The sequence below is a fragment of the Andrena cerasifolii genome, chromosome 1 (assembly GCF_050908995.1).
Source record: "Andrena cerasifolii isolate SP2316 chromosome 1, iyAndCera1_principal, whole genome shotgun sequence".
Lineage (NCBI taxonomy): Eukaryota > Metazoa > Arthropoda > Insecta > Hymenoptera > Andrenidae > Andrena > Andrena cerasifolii.
This window is the reverse complement of record NC_135118.1, coordinates 30884709-30897429: the sequence shown is the minus strand read 5'-3', so window position 1 is coordinate 30897429 and position 12721 is coordinate 30884709. Positions and strand designations below refer to the sequence as shown.

At 42.2% G+C, this 12721-nt stretch overlaps 1 protein-coding gene across 9 annotated transcripts in view; it reads left to right on the top strand.

Moving 5' to 3' along the window:
- Shaker (potassium voltage-gated channel protein Shaker) overlaps window positions 1-12721 on the top strand; it is a 342093-nt gene that overhangs the window by 153165 nt on the left and 176207 nt on the right. For 2 of the 9 annotated variants that reach the window (XM_076824880.1, XM_076824853.1), the window contains exon 2: window positions 1103-1192. The exons of 5 other annotated variants lie outside the window; for them this stretch is intronic. In XM_076824880.1, the coding sequence (XP_076680995.1) occupies window positions 1167-1192 (26 nt within the window). In that variant the 5' untranslated portion in view covers window positions 1103-1166. Of the gene's footprint in view, window positions 1-969; window positions 1193-12721 lie in introns of those variants that run through there. 2 more of the 9 variants (XM_076824861.1, XM_076824871.1) reach the window with 2 other exon arrangements.

Genomic DNA, 12721 nt, shown 5'->3' with positions numbered 1-12721 from the left:
CTTACTGTAAACAAAAACGCTATACCGCAAATATCTTCTTTAAAGATACCCAAAGGAAAGTACACATAAACATTGTCAGAAGCGTTAACTGAATTGAGATATTGAAATTTCAATTTCGGATCGCCCGCGACCAAAATATCAGATGCGTTCTAAAAATATCACAGCGTCGCTCTAAGGTTAAATATACATCCGCTAGCGCAAAAAAGCTACGAGACACCGTTGCTGCGTCCAGAGGGTCCTGTGTCTCTATGAGCTCGGCTAACAGAGGCTCCATCTTCCTATAAATAGCGTTTTATCGAGAGACTTTCCGCGTTACGTAGCTGACCCCCGGAACTAGCTCCGTTGCACGAAAAATGGCGAAAGTTTCGCGGCACAGTTACCCCCGCGAGCGGTCGATCCCGTCCGCGGAAGTTTCCTGGCAAAATTCCTAAACGAGCGCCTCGTTGCCTCGCGAGGACGAGATCGAACCCTCGAGGGCCGCCGATGTTCAAGGTCGATCTGTTACGGAACGACCGACACGTCCCGACCCATCGCACACGTAATTATATACTCCACGTAGAGTCTCTTCTACTTCCACTTCTTTCCGTTTTCGACTTCTCTGACATTCTCTTTTTTCTCGTCACTATATATATATATATATATATGCATATATATATATATATACATATATATATATCTTAGAACCGTATCTTTAGCAAGTATCTTTAGACCTTTTTCTCTCACTACTTATCTATCTTTCTCTCCTCTTCCGCTCCGCTTAAAATATACCAGCGATCCGACGCGACGGCTCGCCGCGCTCCCGGTGCTATCACGCCGAACAATGTACCGCGTGGAGCGGACAAAACGAGCACATCGAGCGACAGCGCCCTCCATATTTATCCAAAAAACCGTGGCCGCGTGACGCGCGATTTCTCGTCGGTAGCTAGAAGTTGAGCTTGCCCAACCGTGAATGACATTCCGCGGCTGATGGATCGCACGCGGGATCGCTGGTTGATCGGGAGCAGATATTTTAAGCGGGGCCAGCCTTTCTTTTTCTCCGTTCCGTCTGTCTGTCTCTAGTTACCACTCTATAGCTATGTTCTGTCACCGCATGCGAAACTAGAGGACTCACCGCTCCGGACTGCCCCCTCTGCGAAAAAGCGACAAAGAGGCCGCCTCCATGCAACATGCAGATGATCCTGGTTGCTGGCGGGTGAGTCCACCACATAGTCTCCCAAAATCGTGAGCGCACTGTCTGTACGCACCTGTTATTTCTCTGCCATTCTTCTCCCCCTAGTCCTTACCGCCCGTCACCACCCATGCCTCTGTCTCTGTCGCCAAAAACCGCTGCAACCGTCACTCTCGCCGGATGCGAGTCGGGAGCAGCCCAGTTCCCGCCAGGCTTGCCTCTGCGCGTCCCCGCCGATTGTTTGTCTGTTTGTTTTCTTTTCTGTCCGCGTCCTGTCTGTGTACCTTCGCCCCATGTCCGCTGTTTCTGAGACACAAGTGGCGGAGAAACGTAGCTCCCAGAATATGGTGGACGTGACAAAGGGTCTAGCAGACCCTTTTAAGGCTGTATCTCAGAACGGACTAGCCGCGAATCTAATTCCAGCCGCGAACTAAGCGAAAGTATGCTAGGAAAGTCACTGTACGAGGTAGAATAAGGTCCTATTTCAGGGCGAGCTTTCCCTGATGTACCTTTGGCAGCCTCGCGCAAGGGAAAACGGTGGAAAGCTGGGAGGTTGGCGTGGAGAGAATCGGGATTCACGGTGACCGTAATTTTTTATTCGAAATCGATGCCTGGGGGCTGCTGTCGCAGTCTGTCGTCCGGGGAGGGGTTACGTAACGCCCCTACGGCGTACATATGTACGTGTTGCGGTCGAGAAACAACGGCGCGGAGCAGCGTCCTCTCTCGCTGGCGACCCCTCGCGAAATTTAGGGTTAAGCCGCGCCACCCCTCTTCAACGCTCCCGCAATTAATGTTGCGTAACGTCTGGGAAAATTGTTTTCCCCGTGCGCCCCGACGGTGTCCCTTAACTTTGGCCATTTGAATTTCAAATGCACTGCCGTACGAGCAAATAACATCGCGTCGTGAGACGTTTACGAGATTCCCGTTTCGTTGTAACCGTCGCTTGGCGGAAGGTCCGACGTGGCGGGGGGAATCGGGTCGCTACTGACCCACAATGAAATTTCGTTGTCTGGGTGTCAGGGAACGAACCTTCTCTAATCTTCTTCTTGGTACAATAAGGCACAGACTTTTACTTCAAATATTCACAAACTTAGGGTATTTATTTATAAAAATATATATAAGTGGAATAAAGCAGTACTATGTACTTATTCTGTGTTTTTACGATTTAGGCATAATGTGTAAAATCAGTGTTCAGTGGTTGTTGGGCGATTTTTTTTCGGCGAATTATTCAACTTTGAAGCCGAAATCGAAATTTTGACTTTGATCGCTTCTAGAAAGCGAAGGAATTATTGTAGAACGTTCGTAAAATAGCATTAGAAACATCAGTCTTTCCTCTTTAAGATTCATGTTTTGCTTTTACGATTTGGCTGACATCTGGGTGTGCCATGTCCTTTCGAAAATATACTTATTAACAAAGACAGAATACGTGAACTGTTCGAGCTGAAATCTTTCATCAAAGTAAAATTAGGTTACATGATTTTTTAATCAATTTTATCTGCCAACTTTTGCCACTCTTCTGGTGAAAGTTCCTACACATAGGCGTAGTAAGAAAGACACTTCCATAAGTAGTATAGTAAAGAGAGTTCTAACCCAAATTTGAGTTTTGCATTCAATACAAGTTCACGGTGGTACGATAGACGTTCAATACACGTTCAGAGTTCAGAGTGGTACGATAGACGTTCAATATACGTTCAGAGTGGTACAATGGACGTTCAATACACGTTCAGAGTGGTACGATAGACGTTCAATACACGTTCAGAGTTCAGAGTGGTACGATAGACGTTCAATATACGTTCAGAGTGGTATAATGGACGTTCAATACACGTTCAGAGTGGTAGATAGACGTTCAATACACGTTCAGAGTTCAGAATGGTACGATAGACGTTCAATACACCATACTACTTTTGACTAGCGCCATAGGTGTATTGAACGTCTATCGTACCACTCTGAACTCTGAACGTGTATTGAACGTCTATCGTACCACTCTGAAAGTGTATTGAACGTCTATCGTACCACTCTGAAAGTGTATTGAACGTCTATCGTACCACTCTGAAAGTGTATTGAACGTCTATCGTACCACTCTGAAAGTGTATTGAACGTCTATCGTACCACTCTGAACGTCTATTGAACGCAAAACTCAAATTTGGGTTAGAACTCTCTTCACTATACTACTTCCATACATCTTACATAGCCTAAAAGTGAGCGAAGGAATTTTTGCACTGACCTAATAGGTAAACACAACTGAACTGTTCTATTACTATGCAAGGTTAAAGTAATATGGCGGTTTAGTTGAATTTATTGTGGAGATTATTTAGCGGAGCGTAGTTTCAGTTTGCTAAAAGACAATAATTCTCCGAGATTATAATTATCGTAATATATATATTTCTAGTCATACACTTACCTATTATATTCGTTTAGTACGACAGCCATAACACACCATAGATCTTACAAAGCGTGAGATCGTTCAAACTTCCGTCTAGATCTATACTGCCCTCTATGGACACTAACTTATAATCCAAGATTTAGGTCTAGGTTTATTCTTTTTCTGTGGTTGCATGTACTTTCATATATTCCCAAAGATGGCGCTTCAAGAAGATTTTTAGGGCGGTGTTCTCAGTCGCTACTTATTCTTAAGCAAATGCTTAAGCATGCGGCAACCTCTACTAACCTAGCAGCTAGAAAAGAATGCCGAATGCTTAAGCATTTGCTTAAGAATAAGTAGCGACTGAGAATACCGCCCTTATATTGCCAAATAACTCTATTTACTCATGTAATCCAAAATTTGTAAATTGAATTTGTAAACACCTCTATATTGTGGAGCTCGTGGATTATTTATTGGCAACAGTTATTCGTTTCGCAGGTCTGAATAGCTGTCTATCTATCTAGATAAAAACGTTACCATCACCCGACCGATTTCATGTTAAAAATAATGACACCGTCGCAGTGTTGCGTTCATGTATATTTCATTTGCGATTGGAAACGGGAGTGAACTGCGCACTACATCTGCATTCACAATAGAACTCGTATAAAACTCCCGTTGATTCAAATTTTTCAATAAAACCATGCAGTATGTATACAGCACGATCGAACTTTCGATATCCCTTTAAGCCACCCGGTGCAGCACAAGAAACCTTCAAGTGTTCTCAAAATCCGATTCCTCCTTTGCCTCCACCCGCTTCGCAGATACGCTCGTGCGCGAATTAGACCGATAAATCCTCCAACGTTCCTCGGATTTCGCGAAAATTCTGCTCTATTCTGGCAGGAAAAGCGGCAGCTAATTTATTTGCGAAGCAACATACCGCGAAAACAAAGTTTCTTTGATTCGCGACTAAATCCACATAATCGTCGCTGTTCGTCACTTTTCAAGCGCCCCAAAACCCGAGACTACTCGAATTCAGGTGTTGGGCAAAATTTGTATTTAAATAAAATTTCAAATAATGAATAAAAATTTAAGAAATTATTCATCATGTGTCGAATAAAGTTAACTTGGATTAACGAACGAATGGCGAATACTTTTTTTAATACTTTTATTCGTTATTCGAAATGTTATTTAACTAAAAACTTTTCCTATTTCTGGATTCTTCTTGGAAAGGAACGGAAGAGTTTTCTTAGGAAGAAAATCTCCCTGTGTCGTCGTCAATTACAGAAGTGGCGAAATAAATCAATAAACGCACTTCTTTACAGTTCTACAGATTATTTTTATGTTACACGATGTTGCTCGTGTTGCTTAGTGATTTTCTAGGGAGTGATCGGTATTACCGCAGCCATTTTGGAGCAAAACCGGAAATAACATAACCTAAACGTTTATCTAACTCTTTCAATCTGTATTTCTCTCTATTTCTCTCAGTATTTCTGTCTCTTTCTATCAGTATTTCTGTCTCTCCCTTTTTTACAGTTTCTTTCTCTGTCTACTTCCGCTTTTGTTCCAAATCGCGACAACCAATCAGCGACGATACACGTTGTTACGATTACTCCCTAGAGGATCGCTAGTGCTGCTCGCACCCAGCGCCTCTGTTGGCGCTACCGATCAAGTAAAAAACAACGGACGCCGCTTGCGATCGCGAGTCGTCACTCTCGCCATAGCAGCATTGAGAAGCCGCTACAGCACGCGTTGCAAGTTCGTCGCTGAATAGATATTCCAAAGGAACAATAAAACAACGACATTGTGCGACTTCAAAGAGTCAAAGGTGTGCTTATTCAACAACAAAACCAGTGGCACAAGTTACGTTGCAAAAAGGAGGTTATTTGCGTCTCCCGGTCACGGATCCGTCTCTCTTTTTCCCCGAACACCGGTAAACGCGTTTCCTTCCGCGATTTCGTGACACCTACTCGCACGGTGGTTTATAAATCTCCGAAAAGGTGAGGTCGGCGCTCGCCAGCTTTCGATTTAGCATCGATTTACAAGGGAATACAGCTGGTTCTCGTGCGACACGTGTTTGTCCAGCGATGAATCGCTTGTTTTCCCTCTGCCAAAAACAGTGCGGCCAGTGTTCGATGAATACGATTCGAGGGTATGCGCACAGAGCGTCATTATTTATCCGCGGATCGTCGATCGGTTCTCGTTTTCTTCGGGCAGCTTTGTTTTATCCCCTCTGCCCGTTTCGCAGCTGTGCTCTTGGCAGACGATCAGAACCCAGTGAAATATCGCCTCGGACGGCAGAGGGTAATGCGCGGAGGAATTTGTCACGTCCAGTTGCACGCGTCGCGGACATGCGCCGGGGAATGCTTATCAGCATGCCGATTATTGCGATTAAGGGGTTTGTAGGATAGCTCCTTGGTGCATGCTCCATTCTGGGGCGGTGTGATACAAAATTCTTGTGTTTATTAACTGTTCGAGAGCGGGGATAAATTTCGCGTGGTTCCTTCTGACAATTAGTCGAAGGCTATTCGAGGACTGCGCGAAGGAAAAGAGTCATTGTCCGCACGCTGTAAAGGAAAGTCACCAGTAAAGTCTATGCCTATTAATTTACTAATTTACCCATCCTGAAAGCTTACAGTGTAATGGATAGTGTTGGCTAGAACCGTGATTTGTGAATCACGAGTGATACGGTCACGTTCATTCCCAATCACGGTGATTTTTCACAGTGATCCGTGATTTTCGTGATCGCTTCTGATTGGTGCAGGCAGAACAGTGATTCACGATTTTCGTGATCTGATTGGTGGAAAGCATGACTGCTCTTTGCACGCGCCACATAACCTCAATTTCTAATTTCTCTTGAAACATTCTCAAGGCCTCACTGTGCTTATAGAATCTCAGTTGTATATTTTGACCCAATGTAATCGTTCTTGATCTATTTAAATTAAATATTTATTCACTTTAGTTAAAAAGTATAGTGTATATGTGAATACTTTAGCCAATCACATCAGTGCGTGCACACATTGACTATTTATGAATGTGTATACTAAGTATATATTCGGTGAATTAGCACGCTTTGACTGCAACACAAGCTATATTGAAGTATTTTATAAAATATAATTCAATCGAGGTCAAGAATTACGATCACTGTAAACAATTCACTCAAGTTAAAAAAATCACGATCACGGTCGTGATTTAACTTCATTAACTTCAAATCACTGTTAGTACTTTTGCACTCCATCCCTAGTAATGGAACATCGAATGCAATGGGCCTTTCAAATGGCCTTTGATTGCTCCCAAGAAATTTCTTGAGAAAGCCTGAATTTCTATCACCACTTTTGTTCCCAAAATTCCATGTACTCAAGTCTGCAACCCTTAATAAATGCAGTCAGGAATTAGTATTCACCTAGATCCCTACCGCGATCACTCATATCATCAACACCGTTCTTTGAAAGTTCTAAAAACTGGGCCACAACTCAAACTCCCGTTACTCTAACCCTTCCACGACCTAGAACATCACTTTAACAAAACCATGCAATTTCCCTCGCTCCTGCCACAAAAGAGTGGCAGCACACCTTCGCATAGAGGAGCCCCTAGCAGCATTTCTGGTTGGCCCACAGTATCCCCAAGTTGGGGATTAGTTGGCCACCAAAATGCCAACAATAAATGCTACTAGGGGCATAACCTCTCACAACAGATTCCTTCAATCAAAACCCACCCAACATCAGCCCCGACCCGGACAATGTCTTCAAATTACTACCCCCATTCCCACCCCGCGGTCCACTTCCAACAGCTAAGGCTGCATCCAGCGGGATTCATAAGAATTAATTACATTTTAACGAGCGGCCGCCATAATGCGTTCGCAAATATAGCTGTTGAGTCGAAGGCATTTGAAGTTGCGCGGTTCGCAATGGCCGAATTTTGTCTTCCGACGCTCGCTTCCCGACAGACCGAGGAATAACGCGCACACAGAATAACCTAGCAAGCCAATCCTGTACACAATTCATACTCACGCGTATTGTGCTTAATGTAGATTAATAAGAATACCGATGAACGTGTCAAACAAGTGCACCGTACGACTTCCAAACCCAACAAGAGCAGCGATGGCTCGTGCCACGCCATCTACTGTTGCAAACCGCGCCCGACCACGATCCACCCTAACGTTCACCCTTAGTGCCTTCAAACCTGCTGGCAGTCTCGTTGCGAAAGAAATCCCTAGATCTACTAGATCGACGTTTATGGCTAACTGACTCCCGACAGCCAATGTTAGCGTAATCGGGAACAGTTTTAGCCGGTCGCGGGGGTGAGGGGCCGGAGAACAGCACGGAGGCGTGTAATTCGCGTCGGTTATTCAGAGGCGGAACGCGCGTTAGCGTGTCGGGATCGCGTGACAAACACGTCTGATGGGAATTCATAGAATTATCCGTGGATATGGCGAACGGCTTAGTACACTCATCCGGCATACCACGAACGAGAGTACAATTAGGGGTGGGTTGTGTATCGTGACGCACGCCGCTGGATAGCGGAAAAGGGGGAGATGAGGCCTGGGGAGGAAGCCTCCGTTCATCAGCCTCGTCGCCGTTCCTTCCTTCGGCCGCATGAAAAGCCTGTCGCTGAATTCTGCTCCTACCGCGGATCATCTTTATGCTGGAGACGCATTGTCCCCCGGACGGGGCGCGCGCGTCGCTTCGCTCATCCGCCAACCCACTGTGCCACGGAACCGCGCGAAATCTCCTAATGAACGGACGTATCGGGCTGTTTCTCCACCCTCTTCATCCTTTTTACGCGGCTTTTTCGGCGACCTTTGTTCGCGACGGGAATAATTAATTGACTGCGAAGCAGGCAACTGTATGTAAGGTGACTGCTTGCGTCTCGAGTGATTTGTGGCAGGCATTTTGGAAATTTACTGTCACTGTAACATAGTACTGCAATGTAGTTGATACAATCATTCGTGTGCAGCTTTTTTTTTGACCAAGTGAGATACACATTTTTGCAACATTTTCACAAAACACCTGCCGAAGGAATGTCAGCCAATGTGTAACAGATGCGATACAATAAATTCAATTGAAAACATCGTCGTATCTTGTCCGAAATATCAACGTGACAGAAGCAGAATTGTTAACTTTTATTTATAAAAGTTAGTTATCGAACGTTTAACTTTTAAATAATCTCTTTGCGACTTTATGTTAACTTTGTCTATTAATACTTTAACTATGTTGTAAGAGTTCAGTTTTAATAATTATTTTATGTTCGGTATTAATAAAAGTGGATTGTATAGTTTTGAACAGATGGTGAAATATAAAAGTTGGGAATATTCTTTTAATTAGTATTATTTAAAGAAGTGGAAGCAGGATAAATGTAGAAGAGAAAGCGCAGTGTAATTTTTACATTATTTTCTCCGAGCGATTTAAGGTTTCAACTTCAGATCTATCTACCCCACATTTTCAGGCAATCTGATTGTCACAACTTTAACTTTTTAAGAGCAGAATAAATGTTCCTGATTAACTAGAACCTTTTTCTACTTTCAAGAAAAATATGTTTCTTATTTACAGAAAAAGGTATGGAATAAAAGGTTCAGTTAATCGGGACAGAAAAGATAAAATTGCAGTTATTTCAGCATTAATTAAAAATTTAAACAGTTTCGTGTGACCTCTGGAAAGAAGGTTATACAAACTGGACGTAAATCCTACAGAAGTGACTCGAACTGCAAATTCGTGCTCAAGAGTATTGAAATTCTTGAAACATGCTAAAATTTTCAATTGAATTTAATTTAAATTTAACCGAATCTAATATCTACGTCTACTTTCATATTTCTCTAAATTAACGTGGCTGCTGATGACCCAAATTGGTTGATGCAATTTTAAAAATAAAATTAATATTTATATAAATAATATTATTAAGTATAAGTAATAACGGCGCAATAAATATTCCCAGTGCGATATACAGTGTGGCTTGAAATAGTTGGGTATACGTTCAGAGGTGAATTACAAAGGGAAGTTTAAATAAACAATAATAATAATAACGACTTTATTACATCACAAACTCAGAGGCAATTAAGTAAGAGGGTGGGGTTCAGCGTTTCTGCTGTTTTGAAACCCAACCTATAGGCAAAACGATAGACTTAAAGCTGAAGGATACACAGGAGAATCTAGGACAAGAAGACTAAGTATAAAAAGTTAAGGAAAGTGGAGCAGGATAAAGGAGCGAGCAGCGCGTTTGAGAGAGGAGATGAATGATAATGAATAAATTTTCAGAAGAATTGAATTATAATAGCAGGAAGACACAAATATCCGTTCTATCTGAGCTCACTTTCAAAGTATAGTTGCCTAGCGATCAGAGCCGCTCCTAGAGTTTGCGGAGCCCCGGGGCAAAAGTCGTTATTATTAACATCTAATTGGAAACAGATATCTTACGTTTCTACTTCATGCGTCACTTATTCTGCTAGAACTATAAAGCAAAATTTTTTCAGATGCGGATAACAATAATTACAACAATGTACGTTTATTATCTCCAAATTTACAGTGAAGTATAATTATTTCATAAATTTGGCACAGTTTGAAGCGGCTTTAAAACATGAAAATTTGCGACTAATAAATGAAATTTATTTGGGTAATTATACGGAAAAGGTGTTTCAGCAGCGATTTCAATGATTTCTGAGTGTGTTGTCGGGGATGTGATTCTAAGCAACGTTGCTCTATACGTATAACCGCCGCTCGGCTTTAGTTTTCGAGATATTCACAAAAAAACTCTGATAAACCCTTAAAAAGATGCAAAATGATTTGCTTCATAATTTGTCCTGAAGAAATTCCCCAAAATTGGTCTGTCCCAGCTTTGCGTAAATTATAGTCCCTCCTTAATTAATTTCGTTTTTATAAAATGAAGCTCCTAAGCGCGGGGCCCAGGGCAAGTGCCCCGCCTGCCCGACACTAAGGGCGGTACTGCTAGTGATTCATGATTCACGTCGTAAGTTCAGTTATTAAGAGTAATGTATTCAAGCCCAGATGTGATTGCTCTTAGCGCTTCTTGCCGCCCTCCAATAATTCAATAAATCCAAATATATTTAACCAACTCTTAAATAATCAATTCATATTAAAAACCTTTTTACAAATTCAATCAAAATATTCTTCATAAACCATTAAATAATCAATTTATATTGATAATCAGATGTATATTAACTACATTTTAATAAATTCAATTACCCTGCAGTAATTCAACAATTAAAAACATTTTTAATAAACCAGTAAATAACCAATTCATCAACCAATTCCTCTCGGAACTGGGCCATGGAAATGGTGCTCACCACCCACGAAATACCGAAGGTCTTCCGTTTTCAAAAAAGTGGAGACTTGTCGCCGTAGTCCCCACATTCGTGACGATAATGGCGTCGTATTCGAGTGGAGAAACGCCAGATACGCATCCGATGTGTAAATTTGGCGAGCGTCACGTGGCGAAAACGACCCATGTCCAGATAAGCACTTCCCAGATAAGCTGGTGCACAAAAATGGCTGTCGCCGGGGAACAAAGTGGAGTGGAGCGTAACATGTCCTGGCAAAAAAGGAACTACACCCAGCAACCGATTCACGCAATATTTCCCCGGTCTACTAGATTACACAACTGCATAATGTAATACTGTTGATACAGGAGCACTCGAGCTGTCAAATTATACAAACAGCCTTTGCGCTGTACATAATTTCGCGAAACATGCCCTCTTGCTACAAAAATTCTTCTAATAAAATTCTTCGGTTCTGTTCCTAAGACCACGGAGTAGCAGACAGTGACAAATTTAATTAGAAGTACCAAACAAACATTTCTACCATGCAACCCACCGAATTAATTTCAGCTGTGTACTATGATTTTTTGAAACACCTGAAATATAGTCTCGTCAAGCAAAAATGGCAGGAAAAATGGAACAAAGATATTCTCTCAAAAATCGAAGACGAAATAATTAAGCAATAAAATAATATTTCAAATAATATGAAATAATATTTCTAATTTGAGTGATAAATAATATTTCTAATTTGAGTGATAAATAATATTTCTAATTTGAGTGATAAATAATATTTCTAATTTGAGTGATAAATAATATTTCTAATTTGAGTGATAAATAATATTTCTAATTTGAGTGATAAATAATATTTCTTATTTCTCTTAATTTGAAATGATATTTCAAATAATGTAATTTCAATAGTGCCCAAGTCTGACAGAAGGAGCACAATCCACTGTGTTAAGGCGATCGCTAACGATTCGGCCCGCGCTGAGACTGACGTGCATTCGTGCCACGCAGATGGGCCGTTTAAGAAGTCGCCCCGCTAAAAGTTCCAGTCGCATTGAAATATTGAAAGGCACGCTGGGCAAACCGTGAAATTTTTATCAGCCAGACTATCTCGTAATTCGACTTGTCAACGACGTTTAACGAGGAGGCTGAATATTTCAGCGCGGCTACTGAACTCACCCTGCGAATCTGCACGTCTCTTCGGGGCCGTGCTCACCACCACGCCGCTCCCCGTCGAAATCGTCCGATTTTTATCGCCGCTCGTTAGGGACGCCGCGGAAACGATATTCCCTCGCAATCGTCGTGGCTCGTGACGCGGGAAAGAGGTTTATTCGTATTCTGGTCCCGGTCCTGGGCCACTCGGAAAAATCGCACGGCGCATCGATCGCGGCGTACGCGGCTGCGTCCGTCTTGCGAACGAAATTTTCCTTCGCAGCATCGATGAGGGGGAAACCGGTGCACAGTGAGACGAACGGCACCGTTTTGGGACGAAAGCGCAGGAATTTTGATAGAAATAAGGCGGAGGGGTGAAACTTTTTCGAGGGGTTGCAGAATAAGGGAAAAATATTGAAAAAATATGACATCGAAAATCCATGTCGGAAGAATCTAGGGCGAGACAAATTCTGCGACCAGATTTGAATTCAGCGCTTCAGAAGCTGTAAGAAATAATGTATAACAAGTCTAGGGGAATTTATTAATTATAGGTACATTACAACGGAAAACCGTAATTTTCCTCGAAAATGTCAAATTTCATATAGATTTTCAGGGTCAAAACTTGTTTGTTATACTTTCAAAATATTTTTCCCTCGTTCTGCAAAGTCGTAGCTTTAACCTCGTAGCTTTCATCCCTTAATTAGCTATCCTATTTCTATCAAAAGTCCTACGATTTCGTCACAAAAAAGTGCCGTTTGTTCCATACAACGTG